The following is a 20,964-nucleotide window of genomic DNA, read 5'->3' as shown; positions in this document are numbered from 1 at the left end:
AGGGACAGTGGAAACAATCTGTGAACTGGATGACAAAATGATAGAAAGTATCCAATCTAAACAACTAAGAGAAAACAGACTGAAAATGTATGCCTAGAGCTTCAGGAACCCTGATCCTATTTAAAAAAAAAAAAAAAAAAAAAAAGCTCTAATATTTGTGTCACTGTAGTCAGGAAAGAAGAGGAAAAAGAGAATAAGGTTGCAAAAGTACTCGAAGAAACAATGGCTGAAAACTTTCTAAATCTGGCAACAGACAGGAATCCAGATTCAAAAAGCTGAGGACAAATCCAAATAAATCTATGCCAACATACATCATAACTCAACTTCTGAAAACTAAAGACAAAGAAAAGTTCTTGAAAGCAGCCAGAGAAAATGACAGGCCAGAGAAAATGATGGCTGGCCTCCAGAGATAAAAATAATTCAAATGACAGCAGATTTTTCATCAAAAAACCACAGAGCCCAGAAGAAAGTGGCACATTTTCCAAGGGCTGACAGTAAACTCTCTGTCCATAATCTTGTATCTAGTGAAAATGACCGTCTGGAATGAAGGGAGAATCAAGACATTCTTGGGGGCGGGGTGAGGTGGGGGGGACTCTAACAGAATTTGTCCATAACAGACCAATCCTAAAAGCATGTTTAAAAGAGGTAAAGAAGTTCTCTGAACAGAAAGTGAATGATAAAAGAAGCCTCCAATGTCAGGAAGGAAGGAAGACAACGGCAAACAAAAACACATCTAAGTTCGGGCGTCTGATTGGCTCCGTCAGAAGAGCAGGCAACTCTTGATCTCCGGGTCATGAGTTTGAGTCCCATGTTGGGTGTAGAGATTACTTAAATAAAAACTTAAAAAAAAGGATAAATACAATAGACTTTTCTTTTTCTCCTATTGAGCTTTCTAAATTAGATCTGGCAGTTTAAACAAAAAGGATAACAGTTATGTGATTCTAAATATGAGGAGAGGAAACATTTAAGACAAGTATATCAAAGGTGGGACACAGTAAAGAGATGTGAAAGAAGGTAAGGTTTTTATATGTCCCTCAAATGGAGAAAATGATGACAGCAGTAGACTGTGAAATGTATCTGTAATGTAACACACAGAACAACCCTTTAAAAACCTACACAAAGAGATATACTCAAAAATATAAATAAAGTGAACAGAATTCTTAAAAATGTTCACATAAACCACAGGAACACTGGAAAAAGAAATGAAAAACAGGGCAGATTAAAAACTGGCAAAAATGTGTCCTAATATACCAATAATTACAATAAATGGAAACTATAAATATCCCAATTAAAAGACGAAAACTGGCAGATTAGATGAAAAAACATAACATGACTATATGCTGTCAACAAGAAACTCACTTCGATTAGAATGACACAGGCAGGCTGAAATGAAAGGATGGAAAAAGCTGTATCATGCCAACATTAGTCAAAGGACAGCATTATTATTATCAGATAAAACAGACTTCATAGCAAGGAAGATTGCCTGAGACCAAAAGGGTTATTACATAATGATAAAGGAATAAATCCACCAGCAAGACAGGAATCCACACCTGAAACTAATAAAATAGAGCTATAAAGTGTATGTCAAGCAAAACCCGGCAGAACTAAAAGGACAAACAGGCAAATCCACAATTACGGTTGGAGACCTCAACACCCTTCTCTCTACAACCGAGAGAACTAGAGAAAAAATCAGCAAGGATACAGAAGGAAAAAATCATAGCAAACCAATGCGATCTAGTTGACTTTTACAGAATACTCCACCAACAAGAGCAGAACACACTCTTTCCCAGGACCCATGAGACATATTATCAAGTTAGACTATATCTTGGGCCACAAAACAAACCCCAACAAATTTAAAAGAATGGAAATCACACAAGAATGTGTTCTCTTAACTACAATGTAATCAAAGTAGAAATCAGTAACATGAAGACAACAGGAAAATCTCCAAATACTTGGATACTAACCAACATATTTCTAAATAACCTATGATTTCTCTCTTTTTTAAAAAAAAGATTTTATTTATTTGAGAGCAAGGGAGAGCAGAGCGAGATAGAGAGCATGAGTTGGCAGGGGCAATCGGGGAGGGAGAAGCAGAGAGGGAGACCGATGTAGGGCTTGATCCAGGGATTTCGACCAGGGCCATCGGCAGAGGCTTAACTGACAGAGCCACTCAGGAGCCCCTAAATAATCTATAATTTAAGGAAGTCTCCTGGGAAAGCAAACAAATATATTGGGCTGAATGGAAAAGAAATTACAACCTATCAAAATTTGTGGGATACAACTAAAGCACTGCTGAGCGGAAACTTTAGAAGGCTAAATGCATACATTAGGAAAAAAGTGTCAGTCGATTATCTACATTCCTACCTCAAGAACCTAGAAAAAGAAGAGTACGATAAACTTAAAGCAAGCAGAAGGAAGGAAATAAAAAGGGGCAGAAATCAATGAAACTGAAAATAGAAGAACAAAAGAGAAAATCCATGAGACAGAAGCTGGCTCCTTGAGAAGATCAATAAAACTGATAAACTTCTAGCAAAACTGTGATGAGTTCAAGGAATTAGGGGCTGATCCAGGAAAAAGACATGACTGGGAGATGGCACAATCCACTTCCTTTGGGCAGCACTCTGACAGGCTGCACTGGAGGGGACATCCCTCACGGCAGGAGAGCTTCCAGACAAGGTGCCCAGAAGGGGACAAGGGCAGGGGACTTCTGAGGGAGAAGCGTCTGGAGAAAGGCTTTATGTGTCCACACGACGTCACTCAGCAGTCTGGTGGGCAGCCGGCGGCTTGAGGTCTTTAATAGCCCCTGAGTTTTTTTTATCAAAGGTTAGCAGATGGTGAGTGTTAATTTCACAGGGTATGCAAAGCAGGAAGTCTCTAAATGGCTAAAAATATACTTATTTGGGCTGTATTTTAAGCAACCTAGAGTGTAAGAATTTTAGTGTAGTGCTGGTAGACTTTGAACTAATGTCCTAGCTTGCTGTGAAGAAGAAAACAAAATAGGGGCTGATGTAGAGGGCTACCTTTAATCCATTTATACAACTAAGACTGACAAAAGTAAAGGAAAGAAGACACAAACAGTTGGTTTCAGGAAGTAAACAGCAATCACTGCAGACCCCGCAGACATCAGAAAGATAACCAAGGGGTAACATGAACAATTCCACACACATTAGTTTAACAACTTAGATGAGATGGGTGAATTCTTTGAAAATACAAAGTACCACAGCTCACTCAACATAAAACAGACAAAATTTAAAGAGTCCTACAGTGATTAATAAAATTGAATTGTTAGCTTTAAAACTCGCAAAAAATATTCAGGCTGAGATGGTTTCACTAGAGAATTATATCAAATATTTAAAAAAGAACACAATTCTATACAACCTCTTTGAGAAAACAGAAGGGGGAACCCTTCCCAAGTCATTTTAGGAAGCTGCTATTTATTACCTAACTTACTGTATGTTTTTGTTTATTTAAAAACTTTAACATTATATATTTGACATATTAAAGATGTTTCAGATGCTATATACAAGTAATATGTTAATATAAGTATGTATTAAGTACATATTAAGTTATGTAACATATTACATATATGATATTACATAGCATAAGAATATTCAAAATTTTATTTATATATATTTATACTTATTATTACACTGACACCAAATACCAGATGACAGTATTGAAACAAAACAGACTATAGAATATCTCTGAGTAGTTAATAAAATACTAACAAATAGAATTCACTAATATTTATATTTATAAATACAATTATACACTATGACCAAGTGGGCTTTATTTCAGAGGTGAAAGGCCAGTTCAATATTTCAAAATCAATACTAATAGGCTAAAAAAGGGAAGTCAGATTGGTGCAGAAAAAGCATTTCACAGGAGTCAACACGTGCTTGTGATAAAGCTGGGGGGGGGGGGTGGACAGAGAGGAACTTCCTCAACTTGATAAAGAACATTTAAAAAATCCTACAGCTAATCTTCTACTTAATGATGAGACTACTTCCCCCTAAGATCAGGAACACAGTAAGAATGCCAGCTCTTACCACTATTTTTCAATACCACACAGTGAGTTCCAGCTGGTGAAATAGGACATGAAAGGGAAACAAAGGCACACAGATCAAAAAGGAAGAAATAAAACTGTTCATACTGGTAGGTGATATGATTGTACACAAGAAAATTAAGGAATCTCCAAAAACAAAATCAAACCAAAAATCTCCTACAACCCATAAGTGAATTGATCAAGGTTAAGATTACAGAATATAAAAATCAACTGTATTTTTAATACTAACAACAAACATGTGGGCATCAAAATTAAAAATATAATGCCACTCACAATCACTCAGAAAATACACTTAGGTGGCACCGATTCAGTCGGTGAAGCCTCTGCCTTAGGCTTGGGTCGCGGTCCTGGGATCCGGGGATCCAGTCCTGTGTGGAGCTCTCTGCTCAGCTGGGAGCCTGCTTCTCCCTCTCCTTTTGCTCCTGCCCCCTGCTTGTGGGAGCACTCCTGCTCTCTCTCTCTCTCTCTTAAATAAAATCTTAAAAAAACATTTACTTAGGTGTCAGTCTAACAAAATACATGAAGGACTTCAATGCTAGTAAGTATACAACGCTGAGCAGAAAAAACAACAAAAACAAAAGCTAAATAAAGGAGAGATATACTGTGTTCCAGATTAGAAGACTAGACACAATAAAGATGTCAATTCTCCCCAAACTGACACGTTTATTAAGTTTTTATCACCATTCTGGCAAGGCTTTTGGCATAGACAAGCTTATCCTACAATTTATATGGAAAGACAAAAGAACTCGAAAGGCTAAGGAATCACGTCCCCTGATCTGAACCCCATTATGCAGCTGCAGTAATGATGTCTATATGGTATCAACGCTGGGAGACACACAGACCAATGGAGCAGAACAGAGAACCCAGAAGCAGACCTACACTAAGTCATCAACAGAATTTAAAACTGCAAAAACAGGGATGCCTGGGTGGTTCAGTTGGTTAAGCTTCTGCCTTTGGCTCAGGTCATGATGCCAGGGTCCTTGGATTGAGGCCCGTGTTGGATGCCCTGCGTCTTCCTCTACCCTTCCCCGCTGTTTGTGATCTTCTCAAATAAATAAATGAAATCTTTAAAAAAAAAAAACTGCAAAAACAATTCCACGCCAGAAACAGCCTGCTCAACAAGTGGAGAGGAAGCAACCGGATATCAATAAAGGGAAAAAAATGACACTATGACTTGAGTCTCATACCTTATGCAAAATTAATTCAATATAGGTCACACTCTTAAAGGCAAAACATTATACTATAAAATTTGGGGGGAAACCTTTAGTATCTATGGAAAAGCAAAGAGTTCTTAAGCTTGACTCCAAAAAACAACCCAGAGAAAGAAAAAACGTATAAATTGGATTTCGTCAAAATTGAAAACTTTTGCTTTGTAGAAAATTTTGGGGGCATCTCGTGGCATAGTCGACTGGGCATCTGACTCTTAGTTTTGGCTCAGGCCAGGATCTTGGGGTCATGGGATCAAGCCCCACGTCAGGCTCTGTGCTTGTCGCAAGGTCTGTTTGAGATTCTCTCTCCCTCTCCCTCCATACATCCTGCTTGTGTGTGTACACACACACACACACACACACACACACACACACACACTCTTTCTCTCTCTCTCTCTCTCAAATAAATCCTTCTTTTATTTTAAAGAAAATTTTGTTAGGAGAATGAAAAGATAAGCTACAGAGTGGAAGGAAAGACTGAAAAATTATATATCCAACAAAGGACTAGCATTTAGATTGTATACTTAAAAAAACAAAAAAAACAAAAAAAAAAACAAAAAAAAACTCTCAAAACTTCACAGGATAAACTCAAACAATCCAACTGCAAAACAGTTCCTACAGCAAATGGCAAGTAAGCATGTGAAAATATTTCTAATATCATTAACCAATAATCAGGCAAATGCAGATCAAAACCATAATTAGCATCACTATACAACTCCCAGAATGGCTCAAATCAAAAATAGTGGCAACAGCAAATGAGGGTGAGGCGCTCAGAAATCCCATCACCCACACACTGCCGGTGAAGCACACGTTTGGAAATTAGTTCAGTTTCTTAAAAAACTTAACACGCAACTACCATATGACTCAGCAATTGTCCTCCTAGGCATTTATCCCAGAAAAATTAAGATTTATGTTCACAAAAAACCCAGTACACCAACATCTATAGTAGTGTTAGTCACAAGAGCCCCAAACTGGAATCGCCCCAGGTGCTCTTCAACAGGTGAACAAAGTCTCGTTCACTCAAACCAGGGAATCCTGCTGAGCAGGAAAAAGGCATGAACTGTCGGTACATGCTGTAACCTGGAGGGATCCCCAGAGAAACGGTCCGTCCCAAAAGATGATGCGATGTGCGACTCCATGTAAGGACACTGCTGAAACGACAAGATCACAGACAGAGAACACAGTAGTGGTTGCCAGGAAGGGCAACAGGAGAGCTCTCTGCAGGGGCGGAACAGTGTGTTTGTGCAGCTGCGGCAATACCAGTACGGCATTATCTTTGGAGGCGGTGGCATCCCGCTCTGGGTACCCAGTGTGGTCTCTTAGTAGAGTTCTGCCTGATGTTACCACTGGGGGAAACAGGGAAAGGGTACGTGAGAGCTCTGTATTTTTTCTTAAACCTGTATGTGGGTCTATAATTACCTCAAAATAAAGAGCTTTATAAGAAATAAAAGAGGAGACAGTACCCACCACTGATGGTAGGTCTACTACGGATGGGCGGAACCGGAGGAGGCGCCACAGGGTGGAAGGAGGACGCGTGAGCAGCCCAGCTGTCCAGTGTGCTATTTTTTGTGCGGAGAGGTCTGTGTTTGGCTAATGCAGCTAAAACCAAGCACCACGATGGGTAACGAATTCCTCCTCGTAGTGAGAAGCAGCCAACTGTATGAGACTTGCAGCTGATACTCCTCCTCTTTCCCAGGGGATCTGGAATTCACAGACCTCCTTGTAGCTGAGCACCAGGAGATGGAGGCCCCATGCACTCACCTTCTAGCTGGAGGTCAGGGGTACAGCCTGATGCTCTCTCTTCAGAGAGCGGGTATTTGAGGTCTGCTGGCCTCATGCCCCCGTCTCTGTGGGTACAGCAGAATGTGCATTGATTTTACTGATTTATTTTGTTTTGATAATCTGTTTGGTTTGACTTTTTCTTTTCCTTGCTTGAAGTTGAATGACACATACATCAAATACAGAGTATGTGTTTCATACGTTATGTGTGCCGGGCTTCACAGCTACAAAAGGGTTTAACAGGAGTAGGTGAATAGCCATATTACAGAAAGGTTGTATAAGAAGATATATAAGAAGATGTATAAGATATATATATAAGATATATATATAAGAAGATGTATAAGAAGATAACCTAATACATAAATACTTATGTCTGCTTACATCAGATTTGATGTGGTTTTATTATAACGGGTATTAACTTTAAGGCTCTAAATCACAAAGAGGTTATTTGACTCCAATCTGTGATAATTACAGTCATCTGATGAAGGGTTTCCTCAGCATGAATGAAGCTAGAAGATGGGGGAATGACCACATCCCAAAATAGAATATCTGAAATGAATATATGCTATTAATGTGCTTTTAATTTTCCATGAGAAATTTAAATGAGATAATGGGAAAAGCTATCAAATACATAGAAATGGGTTTCTTTTTTTTTTTTTAAGATTTTATTTATTTATTTGACAGAGAGAGATCCCAAGTAGGCAGAGAGGCAGGCAGAGAGAGAGGAGGAATCAAACTTCCTGCTGAGCAGAGAGCCCGATGTGGGGCTCGATCCCAGGACCCTGAGATCATGACCTGAGCCGAAGGCAGAGGCTTTAACCCACTGAGCCACCCAGGTGCCCCTAGAAATGGGTTTCTACTTAAAAGTCAACCATTCAGGCAAAGATGGACACTGACCATGGAGTAGAGATCCCAGAAACAAGCCTACTTATTTATGACTGAGCAGGTATCACGAATGCCTGGGAGAAGAGAACAGAGGATTTGGTAAGTAACAGCTGGACATTTGGGTATCCACATGGGGCATAAATGTGAAGCTGAACCCCTACCTGAAAACATCCACAAATACTGTTTTCAGGTAAATTAATGCAAGTGTAAAAGGCAAAATTTATTCATCATCTGAAGGGGAAGGGAAGGATTTCTTCAATAAGGTACAATAAATGGAAGCAGAAGAGGGGAAAAAAATGGGTCAGACCATTCAGGAACACAGACAAAATACAGATCAGGAACAAACGGCCTCCAAGCCAATCGAAACAGCTAAACACAAAGCCAAAGGCTTCAGTCTTTGGGAGAAAACTCATTCATTACTGACTTGTCTTTATATTCAGTTCAAGGAAGCTCTAACTTCCTAGACTGCAGCCGATTAGAAGCATATACCAAGGAGGACTGTGAGCCACAGGCACAATGACAACCAGGTCCTGTCAGCAAAGGCAACCATGGAGCAGGAAACGAGCCAGAAAGTGGCTCTAACAGCACAGCACTTGTTCAGCAACTGATTGCCAATGACGACCTTGAATCTTCCAGAAAATGACGTCATAGTGAGTAGACAAGATGTCCTTTGCCTAGTTTCTCCCACAAACAACAATTTGGCTTTTTAGATTTCCAAAGGTCGGAAAGGAGGCAAAGGTGGGTGGCCTTGACCACAGGATTCGGTCCACGTTTCATTTCCTGGCAGAAGAAGTGTGTCATGCTGGGACAGTGGGTCATCTGAGAGACTCCTGTGGTTTCTGGCTTAGGGCACAGCCGGGGTGGCACCAGCAAGGGGATAATACTGAGGGAGGAATCCAGTTACGGCGAAATAACGACTGCAGATTCAGAGAGATTGAACTCAAAATGCCTGTGAGCCAACACGGTGGGGACATGGGGAAGCAGTCCTAAGGCAGAGGTGCGAAGTGTCCACTGGGTCCGAGTCCCAGGACCCCACGCGAGTTCAGCCTCGCCTAAGGTGGTGGCAGAATCAGTCGGCTGTGACTGAAGAAGAGGATGCCGCAGATAAGACGCACGACAACCCTTCCGAGAAGCCTGCTGTGACGAGAGGAAGAGACGGGTGCTTAGGAGGCTTGCAGAGCGTGAGGCAGACAAACTGGAAGTTATTAGGAGCAAAACAAAGGATGGTTGGCGGTACAGGTCTGAAAACTAGAGGGATGCGGGCCAAGGCAGAAGGCAGGGACTGGTCCCAGCAACGAAGAGAGACGTCCTTGCCTCTGCCACTACCAGAGAAAGGTCAAGGTATGAGGTTAAGTCACTTCCCAGGTTGGAGCAGGGAAGGGAGGAGATGTGGTTGCTCAGCAGGGCCTGTTCCCTCCCTCTCACCTACCAGACATGAGAAAGGGTCTTGGACAGATTAGTGAAGATTTAAAACAGCAGGTGGAGAGAAAGAGCAGGACGCCCAGGCGAAGAGAGAGGATCGCTAAGTACTACTGAGAGTCCCTCGGAAGCAGACCAGAGAGCAGCAGGCAAGGCAGGCTGCGGTTCCAGTGCGTGCAGCTGAAGGCTGAAGAAGGAAGGGGTGGGAGGAAAGGTCGATGGTGTCCTATTTGGAGAGGGGACAGCTCACCTGGCAGAAGGGACGGGGGTGCCCAGGAGGCTGGAGCTCCAGGTTAGACCGAGTGGGAGTGAGCAGAATGGGACATGTGAGCTGTCAGGGAAGTAACTCGAGTGGGGGCAGAAGAGAGGAAGTTAGGAACCGGGCACTGAGCCGCTCGCTGACCGCTCTACAGGGACACGGCAGTCACCCAGGAGCAGTGAGGAGTGGGAGTGGAGAGTGAGGCCCTATGCCAGGTGACCCTGCAGAATATGGAATGACCCCAAGGTCATCAAGCAACAGCAAAGAGAAGGAGCCAGTAGAGCAACAGAAGACGGCCCTTCAGAGAAAAGGATGTTCTGGCACGCTGGCCAGAGAGGAGCTGCGCTGCGAAGCGTGGTCAAGTGCTGGCTTGGGGAGGGGAGAAGGGCCGGGCAGCAGCGGAACATGTGACCTGTGGAGGGCGCCAAGCAAAATAAGGAAAGGTAGGCGGGAGCGACAGCAAAGCCCAACTCTGGCCTTCTTCTGGTCTGCTTGAGCCTGAATTAAATGCCCGCAGAGAGGAATGGTGACATCCGTGGACTTCACGTGTGCAGCACAGACTCGGATCGTTGCTCAAGGTCTGGGACACAGTCTGCGGTTTTGCTGAAGGCCTCATCGGGATCAAACCTGCCACGGGCCAGGTGTGTGCATGCAAGCGAGGTAGCAGGTGAGTGAGCCTGGTCGGCCACCCAGTGTGGAAACTGCAAGTTCGGAGTTGTTTTCCACATGATATAACGACATATAAAAAAAAGAAATAATGCTCCCGAAGTGGAAAACTGTCCCGAAAAGGAAGTCAGTAGCCAGGTCAGTACAGAGAAACAAAGAAACCTAATAAAAACAATTACCCTTCAGCAAGAAACAAGTTTAGATACTTTCAAGAGTACAATGTTCCATTTGATTCTGATACATGAGGATAAAACTGTATTAAGAAGGATAAGTGGTAGGGTGTCTGGGGAACTCCGTTGTTAAGTGTCTGCCTTCCGCTCAGGTCATGATCATGATCCCTCTCCCCTGGCTTGGGTTCCCTCTCTCGCTGTCTCTCGCTCTGTCAAATAAATAAATAAAATCTTTAAAAAAAATAAAATAAAAAGGATAAGTGGTTTGTGAAATGTTTCAGAGAACACTCCAACTAGTGTAATTAAAAGAGACAAGCTGAACAGTTACTTTTTTATTTGAGGATACACACACAGAATGCTGTCTTTCTGAACTGCGATTATGAAGCAAGCCTCAAGTTCTACAATATCTGCAATTACACAGATTGTGAGATGACAGAGATACACACACAGAGATCACACGGATCTGGGAAAGCGTCCCTTATCGACGGTAAAGGTCTTCCGCACTGGTCTGGAGGGTCACGCTTCAGTCCCTGCTATTCCCTGTGTCCCCGTTTCATGCTGAGCTCAGAGTCATATTAAATGTCCAACGCTTGTCCAGAACATGCAGTAGAGCAATGACATCCAGTGGGAATGTTTATTCTGGGTCACCACTGACCTGAGATTTTATGGAGATTTCTGTACAAGACAGAGAAGCCGCGTAACAGCTTGACTGCCTTCGGGCATGCTAGGCAGGGCAGATCTGAGTCCAGATTCTGGCTCCACCTCTCCTAGCTCCAGGACTGAACCTCTCAGGTTCCTCACCCATCAGTGGGCCTGTGTCCACCTCATGCAGTCGCAAGGATCCGAGACACCGCCACAGAGCACTCTGTGTACACACTGCTCTAACGTCGCCCTTCGTCTAGACGTAAGAGAATTCAGCCTCCATACACCAACAGCTTTTCAATGAGGAACAACTTCTGGTATAACCAGGGAAATAGAGCCAGAGGTTAACACCAGAAGATTCTTCAACGAGCCCACACTCCGAAAGCCTGTCTAGTCATGCAATAGCCAGAAATAATGCTGTTCTTGGGACAACGTAATAGGGAAAATTCACTTTATTATTGTATGCTACATGCCAGAGAAAATACTCTAACTCACCAAGCTTTTATAGGTGTAAACACTGAAAGGAACTTGTGTGCATAATAATGAAAGACACTTTAATATCAATTTTACTAGTAAAGCTTTAGCAATGTCTCAACTTACGAATGTCTCTAGAGTATTGAATATAAAGAGATACGGACTTCATTCTCATAAAGGTAGAGTATCCTACATTATGTATGCATTTATGACGAATTACTCATGGTGCTAACATATGAAAAGCGGAAAAATGACAGTCGCCAAATAGCCAACTTCTGTTTTCCCCCAAAGTATTATCATGGTCACAGTGACTCTGAGGAGGGATGTCAGTCTTCAAAACACCACGTGTTTTTAGCACATTCACAAAAACAGTAAGAACCAAGAACACCTGCAGGTATGTTGTGTTGCAAAATGACAAGAGAAATTTCAGTTTTTCTAAGACAAGGGACTCTGATGTGTGTGCGTGTAGCCAAGGTGGACGGAGGCCCACGCTCTCTCTACTGCTGGGCTGCTTTCTCTGCCTACTTCCTCGCTGAAGGACGAGGGGCATGAAGGGATACTTAGGTCCATCATTTTCAGGAAGATCACTACCCGGAACAAACAGCTGAAACTGAATTGTAACTTGCATGTTTTGGAGACTGTGGTAGATATCTGCCTAACGGCTACTCCCCCAAGGAGCCAACGTAACAGGTGAACGTGACCCCAAAACTGGAGACAGGCTTTGGTTATTTTAGGCCAATTACGGTCATTTGGAGCCAGAGACTTGGTTAGAAATACATACAGGCTTAGGCTAAACAGTGTGACTTGTTACCCTTTCCACATGATTGGCCTGGGGGCAGGCACCTGACCCCATGAGGCCCAACCAGATGAACAGGAAGGACTACTGCTCCATAAATGCAGCAAAGAACTCCTTTTGTCCACAGCTACGAGAAGGCATCCACGGTTACAACGAACAGCCATTCGGTCACCGCGGATGACACCCACAGGCCAGCTAGAGGACAGACGTGGGAAGCACTTAGGTCCTTGCTGACACAGCTGAGCTTCTGAACCAGCCAATCCTGAAACCTCCTCATCTATATTTATTTGAAAAACAAAACAAAACAAAACTTTTTCATATTACCTACGCATACTGAGTTGGGTTCTCTACCCCCTGCCGTGGAAAGCATTCCGCTTGATAAAATGACCAAAAGAGCTAATCACCTACTATCTATTAAACAAAAATCTTGGTAAGCATAATTTTATAAAAATTCTTTCATTTTTTGGTCATAGAGAATCAATTTACAATCAGAAGGTTGCTCAGTAAGCGGGGAGTTCATTTCCCTGCTAGTTAATCGGTTACCACCAATGCCAGCCATTTGTACGTTCAGTGGCCACAGATTCAGATTCTGGTACATCTGCCTCCAAGGAGGGGTCTGCCCCTAAGAGCCCCCTGGCTACTGAGCAGGGAGCCAGTCTCCCCACAATGTGCCCGATGGACACACCAAAGCCTGCCTCCAAAGCTCGTTCACCTCCACTGCTGACCAACTCCCCACACCGATCACCATGTGCGACGGGGCAGCAGCACACAAGCCCTGTGACTCCAGAAAGCCTGGAAAGGACCTCCAGCTCTCTGCTCCCACACCCTGGGAGCTGCTTTCAGAGTCCAAGCCTCAGAAGGGAAATCTGTTTCTTAAAGGATGCACTGTGTGACCTCTTCAATTCAAGCAAAGGTGGTCTGTGGAAGAAGGCTTTTTTTCTTTTTAAATTTTATTTATTTGTTTGAGAGAGAAAGAGAGAAAGAGAATGAGCCAGGTGAGAGGCAGAGGGAGAGGCCAGAAGGAGAAGAAGCAGAAACCTGCTGCGCTCGATCTCAGCACCCCAAGATCATGACCTGAGCTGAAGGCAGTGGAAGGGGTTTTAATTAGTTGCATTTGTATTACACACAATGTAAAAAACTGGTTGACTTCTACCATAATGAAAGGAAAACTATGTCTTAAAGTTGGGTTTTCTATTAACCTGGCCTCTGTTTCATGTTCTGTACCTGAGAAGAAAAAGGCTGCTCTCGAATGGAATCCAATCAAAGGTGCTTTCAGCAGTCCCTGAAGGCTGTGTCTGGGAGCCATTCACCACACCAGGGACAGAAAGTCACCTTAGCAGTCCCCTGCTTTTAAAGAACTTACGGTCTCATCTTGAGAGAAAAATTTTCTTTGTCACAATTGAGATTTAACCAAATTATAAACCAGATATGCAAAGTCCCCAGGATGCCTGACTGGCTCAGTCAGTACGGCATGTGACTCTTGATCTCAGGGTTGTGGGTTCGAGGCCCATACTGAATGTAGAGATTAGTTAAAAATAAATTTAAAAAAATATGCAAAGTTTCCACAGGCAGTGCCAAGATGTAGTATTCATTTTCTGAGGACTCCTGTAATAACAGGCATAAGCAAATGAACAAGAGAAACAAGAGTGCAACTAAGGGAGCATGCTACATATAATAATATTTTAAATTACAACACAGGAGAAAGAGAGGCTTTGCTTTAAAGTTCCCAATGTTTTTCTACATGATTAAAAATTCATATTTGAAACATTACAAACCTCCCTCTTAAAACACATCCTCTCGTTCATAATGTATTAGGACTTCATGAATACTGTACCCTCCCCTCCATAGCTAAATATTGTTTGCTGCTTTTAAAACTTAAATGCCAAAGATGCAGCACATCAGAGAAATAGAAAGAATCCAAAGACGGACACAACTAAGTACTGTCATACAAGAGTTAACCATTCTGAGTGGAGGAGGTGCCCTTGGCTATGGCTGAGCCACAAAGCATTCTTTCTCCAGGTGTCAAAGTCATCGCTATCAGGGATGTATTGCTATGGGTCAAATCTCCCAACATAAATTTGTTTTGGTTTGGGAAGGTTATGGGGGGAGTACAAAGAAAGAAACTTTGCAGTTACACAGTGTTTATTTGATTTATGTGTTATAGTGCTATAGTAGGCCATTCTCTACATTTGCCTTACTCTATCCACCTTTAAATAACAGTACCTTGCATGTCATTTTAGCTTTTAAATTATATTCGCAGCTACAGAGAAGCAAAAAAGTATTCTTCAAACATACAGAACATATCCATTATCGAGATCATACTGATGGAGAAAGCAGTGACAGAGAAAAGCCTTGCGAAACACAGACGATTCAAAGGTTTTCCCCAAACTATTTCCACTGGCATGTATCCTAATGGAGTTCTTAGGAATGGGGAAAAAAAAAAGTCCATTCCAATAGCCTAACCAATCTCTAGAGGATGGGTTATAAGAAATAATTCAAGAAACACCAGCTTTCTCCTCATTCCAAAGAAATATTCAGAGCACAAACCATCAACACACCAGCCTGGTTACATATGATAAAAGTGACCAGTATTGTACTGAACCTTGCATGAGAATCCCATTATGGCTAATTCCTTACAAAGGGCCTAAAACGCAAGAAACTTTCCAAAAAATGTGGGTGACGTGGTCCTTCACAGGAGAGATGTTACCATTATTATTTTTCGAAGTAAAGTTCACTTTGATGCTTACACAGAACCATTTTTCAAGGAGCACAAAAAGCTTTGGAAATACCATTTACCTAAATCACTACGACATTCCTATGAAGCTGTGGCATATGTTAACAGCAGCCTGGGTCCCCAAATAAATTTTACCTAGCCCCTTCTGACATGCCCCTGCCAGAACCCACCGAGCTCATCCCTGCCCGAGAAGTCCGCCTCTGTGCCCGTCGGCAAGCAGGAGATGCTGCTTATCAGCAGTTACGCGGCCTCCAGCCACGAGAGGCAAACATCTGGGACAACATCTGGGACAACTGCTCTAGTCCCTGTGGTGAAGAACCTTGGGATGATGGGTCTTCTTGCCTTATAACCCACTAAGCTGGGCCCAACTTCACCTTCCCTTGCCTCTTCTATGTTAAGGGGTCAGTTTAAAAGATAGAAACCAAGTGGACTCAGGACACAGGATGCTGAAGAATTCTCTTAGGCAAATGGGTACATGGGACAGAGAGAAGGGAATAGGGGTGGGTAATTAATTGGGTTTGGGACACACTGTGTTAGGATACCACAGGCCATACAAATGGAATAGTTACGTAGGAAGCTGAATATAAGATAGTCAGCTTGAGTAAATGATATGACTGGAAATAAAGACTTAGGAGCAAGACATTCACAGGCAAGGACTGATATGCTTTATAGTTCAAATGAGCATGAAAAATTATCAGCAACTTCTGCTTTTCTAAAGAACAATATTTTCAAACGTCTATGGCATTGGAGCCATTATATAGCACAGGGTCTTGATGCTCAATCGGGTGCCTGCCTGGCCTGGGAGCTGATCAGGTGCGGGACCTCCAACCACCCCACATCTACTGGATCAGAACCTGCGTCTTCACACATCAGAGGACTCAGGGGCCCATCAGTTTGAGACACACTGCTGTAGTGTTCCCCAAACTCTGGTTCTTAAAATGTTCATCCCTTTTCAGCAAATGAGAAAAAGAAAAATACAAACATTAAACATAATAAATGCATTCAATTTAGAGAAATGTCCTTTATCCTGTTATATGCTTCCTTCGTTGATCTTGTTTACATGCCCTGTCTTTTCTGAAATTAAGGTAACGGCCATCTTGGCAATTTCTCTAACAGTAAGTTACTTGATACTTTGTTGGTTCCATGTAACTTTAGAGATGTTATTTCCTTTGCCCAAAATATCTTCCCTCCTCTGCCTCATTTATTAAGCCCCAATTTCTCCATGAGTCATATTCTAACTACCAAAGCCTATGTACTAGCTTCTTAGGGCCATCATAGCAAAATACCACAGACCAGAGGGCTTAAAATGAGAGAAACCTATTATCTCACAGTTCTAGAGGCTGGAAGTCTGAAACCAGGTGTCAGGAGGTCCATGCTTTCCCAGAAGGCTCTAAGAAAAGGATCCCTCCTTGCCTCTTCCTAGCTTCTGGTGGTGGCCAGCCATCCTTGGTGATCTCTGGCTTATAGCATTTACTCTGATCTCAGCCTGCGTCTCTGTATCACATTCTCTCTGCATGTGTCTATGACCAAATTTCTCTCATTTTACAAGAATACCTGTCTTTGGATTAGGGCCTACCCTAACCCAACAGGACCTTATCTCAACCTGATTACATTACACCGATTTCCAAATAACGTCACATTCACAGGTACCTGGGGTTCAGACCTGAACATATCTTTTGGGGGATACAACTCAACCCACAACCATCAATAATGATGGATTCCTAAAAGAAAATCTCTTGATAGTTCTCTAAATTACGTGGTAAGTACTGTAATATAGTGCTTTCAAAATAAAGCACAAAATAAAAATATTAAGACTATATTGTAATAAAAATCAGCACAAGACTCGCCATTTGTGTTCCTGTTTCACAAACTGTGTTCACTGTAGGAAGCATAAACTCCAAAGTGCAGAGATTTTTCCTCATGGTAGACTGCTTTAGCCCTTACTTTTGTCTTCCCTAGCATTTTTGGCACCACTTATATTTTTTCAGCACCTTTCTGACCATCATTGCTTGGTACTACCTTTTCAACTTATTAATTCTGTCTCAAAGTCTTGGTGTCAGGAATTACTTAGGGTCAATTTCTGACCTCCCAAGTCTTAGATGGCTGGAGTTCCTCAGGAAGTTCTAAGCCACACTAACTGGCAAGGCTTTAAGAGTGCAGTGAATCTAACAATATTTGGGAAACACTGTTTCAGTTTAGAGATATTCAGATCCAGGGTTTCAATCTGAAAACTATCTAAGATTTCAATTTTGTATTACAATATTACATACAGTATTCAACATTATATGGTTATATAGTTTCAAGGCAACATAATGTTGACTGCTACTCAGTCTATGGAAGGCGAAATATTGCCTTAACATGCTAAAAACAGGTAGATATAGCTCATAAATGGTACTCTATAAGCACTGGCTCTTTAGTTTTCATCCTATCCCTGTTGAGCTACACAGAGCCTCCCTTTCTGGAAGAAAAAAATAACCCTAGAGCACAAAGGAGTTTAAAGGTTAGGCACACATTCATTTGCCAGCTATCTAAGGATCAAATATGGTCAGTGATAAGTGAAGGTGACACCTTAGGACTTTTGGTTGGTTCTTAAATTCTTATTTTAGGTTCGCAATTTCAACTGCCACATTTGCTGTTTCTAAAACTAATTCTCTATTCCATTAGTTTCCTCTAAATTACCTCTATTAGAGGAGAAGATGAAATTGCAAGTAAAAAAGTAAAAATTTACTTGGGAGGTATCATGACATAAGAATACTGCTGATTAAAACCTTTGGATCGGGGTGCCTGGGTGGCTCAGTGAGTTAAAGCCTCTGCCTTCAACTTAGGTCATGATCTCAGGATCCTAGGATAGAGCCCCACATCGTGCTCTCTGCTCAGCGAGGAGTCTGTTTCCCTCTTTCTCTCTACCTGCCTCTCTGCTTACTTGTGATCTCTGTCTGTCAAATAAATAAAATCTTAAAAAAAAGCCTTTGGATCATCATTTAATCAGTTAATCCGTGATGTTCAAGATTCAGTTAACTGTGTCTAAAGGCAAGTAGAGATGCGTGATATTTTATCAAGTTTATTTCATATAAGATAAATGAAAAAGCTTTATCTCCCAAAGTCTTCCAGTCCTTTCTTACTAATTTATAATCCCCAATTGTTTTTCTTTTTTTTTTTTTAAAGATTTTATTTATTTATTTGACAGACAGAAATCACAAGCAGGCAGAGAGAGAGGAAAAAGCAGGCTTCCTGCGGAGCAGAGAGCCCGATGCGGGGCTCGATCCCAGGACACTGGGATCATGACCTGAGCCGAAGGCAGAGGCTTAACCCACTGAGCCACCCAGGTGCCCCCCCACTTGTTTTTCTTATTTAGACTTTCCACCCCTCCCTAAGACTCCAGGTTAAAGAAAAAAAAAAATGTGGGGTAAGGAGCACTTGAAAATAAAGAAAAGCAAAAGTACAGCTGAAAATTGCTAGAGAAATGTATTTTCTTTACAAATTCTCTGACTGTGGTTCTCTATGGGGAGAACCAGACCACACGGATGCACAGGTCCATGTAGAGCAATGACAACGTGAAAAACTGCCATCGACTTCCTGGAGGGTTTCCTAAGCCTTCTAGGAACAGGCGTAATGCCCAAGTGGCACCAAGAACAGGGCAAGCACATGTCACAGGAGGGGCTGAAGGTGAAGCGAATGAGACCTCACCCCTCTCAGAAGAAAGACGGTAACGTTCGAAAAGCCCCTCTCTGCCTCACCCTCTCCTTTGTCCCACTGTTTAGGCTCCCCTTATTGGAACTCCCTTTCTCTCCGTGGCTGTCTGGGCCTGGGTATCTGCTGCTCAGCCATGAGAACTGCTTCCTACCTCCCCAGACTGGGTCAGATTGCTTTCTAACATTCTTCCCCAGATCAGGCTCCTTCAGAACTCCTTCCTGCCTGAAGTTTTAACTACTCATTCGTTAGGGTCAGGATGCCCTTAACTCTGTACGCCCCCCTAGACTGCATGCTCCATGAGCCCAGAACCACGCCTGTTGTGTCGCCCGCAGTGTGGACAGCGCCTCCCAGCACCTGCCGGCTCCATCACGCCATTCCTCGCCGGTTTGTGAAAGGAGCGGGATCAGGTACACACTTTTGAACTTGAACCTCTCCTGGGATTGTAAAACTCCCAATCAAAGTCTTAATCTGAGAATGCACACATCTGAACAAGTGATAAGAGACCGGTAAACATCTCCTCAAGCCTGATGCAAACCAGACTAGGGTAGTGTTGGTTCTTACCACGCAGGGCTAAAACAACACAAAACCAAAACACAGTATACGAACTGGGAAGGTTTTCGACTACTCAAAAATTATTTCTGTAGACCCCTCCAGGGGTGGCTGTTTTAGGGGAAGCAAAGATTAAACAGATAGGGCTCCGCTTCCAGGGTGTTTATGGTTTCAAAAAGACACATTTATAAATAACCGTAATGCAACCCAGAAAGGACTAAGAAGCCAGAGACTGAGAAGCAGCAGTAAATGAGGCGAGAAGTCTCCGAAGGCAGGCGAGGATTAGTCAGTCCATCGACGACTTCTCCTCGTAATCCCAGGGCAAAGAAAGGAATCCAAACCGGGAAAGGTCACGCTGGAAGCCTGGGGGAACACACTGAAATGCAGGCGTCGCCCTAAGTCCTTCCCATCCTCGCCGGGCACAACCTCGCCGAGGAGAGTCTGGAACCGGCTTCCCACACCCCGAGCTACGGAAACGGGGCGCAGAAAGGGGAAACCCCACGGGCGCGGGCGCGGAGGGAAGGCAGGAGGAAACTTGAAAAAGCAGGTCACGTCGTGCTACACACAGCCCGGCCCGCGCCCCCGGCCCCCGGGCCCCGCGCCCCCGGCCCCCCGGCGCCCCGAGCCCGCGCCCCCGCGCGCCCCCGCCCGCCCCGCCCCGCCGGCCTCCTACCGTAGGTTTCGGACATGGCCGTCTGCGACATCTTGGGAGCGGCACCGCCTCTCGCCCGGTCGCCGGCTGCAGCTCGGGCCGGCGGGAGAGGAGCGTCCGGGTCGTCCTCCGCGTCTCGGTGGGAGCGGCGCGGGGCAGGGGACCGGAGAAGGGACGGGCCCGCGGTCCCCACGGCAACCGCCGGCCACCCCGGGGCTGCGGCCCTGCCGGACTGCCGGCTCCGCGCAGGCGCACGGCCTCCGCCCCCCCCGCCGGGCCGGGCCGAGGACGGGGGGAGGCGGAGGGGGAGGCGGAGGAGGAGGAGGAGAGGGGGCGCCAGGCCCGGCCCCCCGCGTGGTCGCGCCTGCGCACGCAGCCCCCGGCGGTGCGAGGCGCGGGGACGCAAGGCCCAGGGCGCGGGGCGCTGCGAGGCGGGGGCTGGACTCGGGGCGCAGACGGAGGGGCGCGGCTGGCCAAGGTCGGGCTGCGGGGCTGGGGAGGGGCCCGCGATGTGTGGCTTGCGGGTGACCGTGCGTTGGGGACTGCGGGTCTAGCTCTTGGGTGGAGGGGGCAGGGTGCCGGCGGTGGGAACAGTCCTGCCGGATCGGCGCTCCTCGGTAGAGACTTGGTCGTCGTCCTCGGCGGCTCCCTGGCAGGAAGAGACTTCCTTCCGTGGACTCCTTTGTGATCGGTCTGAGAGCCTGGTTGACGTGTAACTAGGAGGCCGTAGCCCAGGTGTCCAGCTAGAGACCAGACGAGGAGGCTGGCGGACCTGCGGGGAAACTGGGCTTTCGGTCCAACCTGCCAGGCCTCCTCCTGTAGGGCTGGGCTGGTGTCTGGAGAAAACTGTCGGAAGCTTACGGTGCGCTCGTGCTGGAGAGTCCCCCAAAGCCCATGGACACTGGCCCCTCCCCGGCCCAATGTAGGGGAATCTAGCTTATAAGCAGGAAGCATCCCTTGGCCCTCAACTAA

General features: G+C 44.4%; 1 protein-coding gene across 1 annotated transcript in view; it reads right to left on the bottom strand.

The window, feature by feature from the left end:
• The window catches only part of RAB4A (RAB4A, member RAS oncogene family), a 48,834-nt gene extending 28,525 nt beyond the window's left edge, over positions 1–20,309 (bottom strand). The window contains exon 1 of the mRNA XM_046026916.1: positions 20,014–20,309. Coding sequence (XP_045882872.1) covers positions 20,014–20,044 — 31 coding nt within the window. The 5' untranslated portion in view covers positions 20,045–20,309. The remainder of the gene's footprint in view (positions 1–20,013) is intronic.
• Positions 20,310–20,964: the final 655 nt, after the last annotated feature.

The sequence above is a fragment of the Meles meles genome, chromosome 13 (genome assembly GCF_922984935.1).
Source record: "Meles meles chromosome 13, mMelMel3.1 paternal haplotype, whole genome shotgun sequence".
In the NCBI taxonomy this organism is placed as follows: domain Eukaryota; kingdom Metazoa; phylum Chordata; class Mammalia; order Carnivora; family Mustelidae; genus Meles; species Meles meles.
This window is presented reverse-complemented; position numbering and strand designations above follow the sequence as displayed.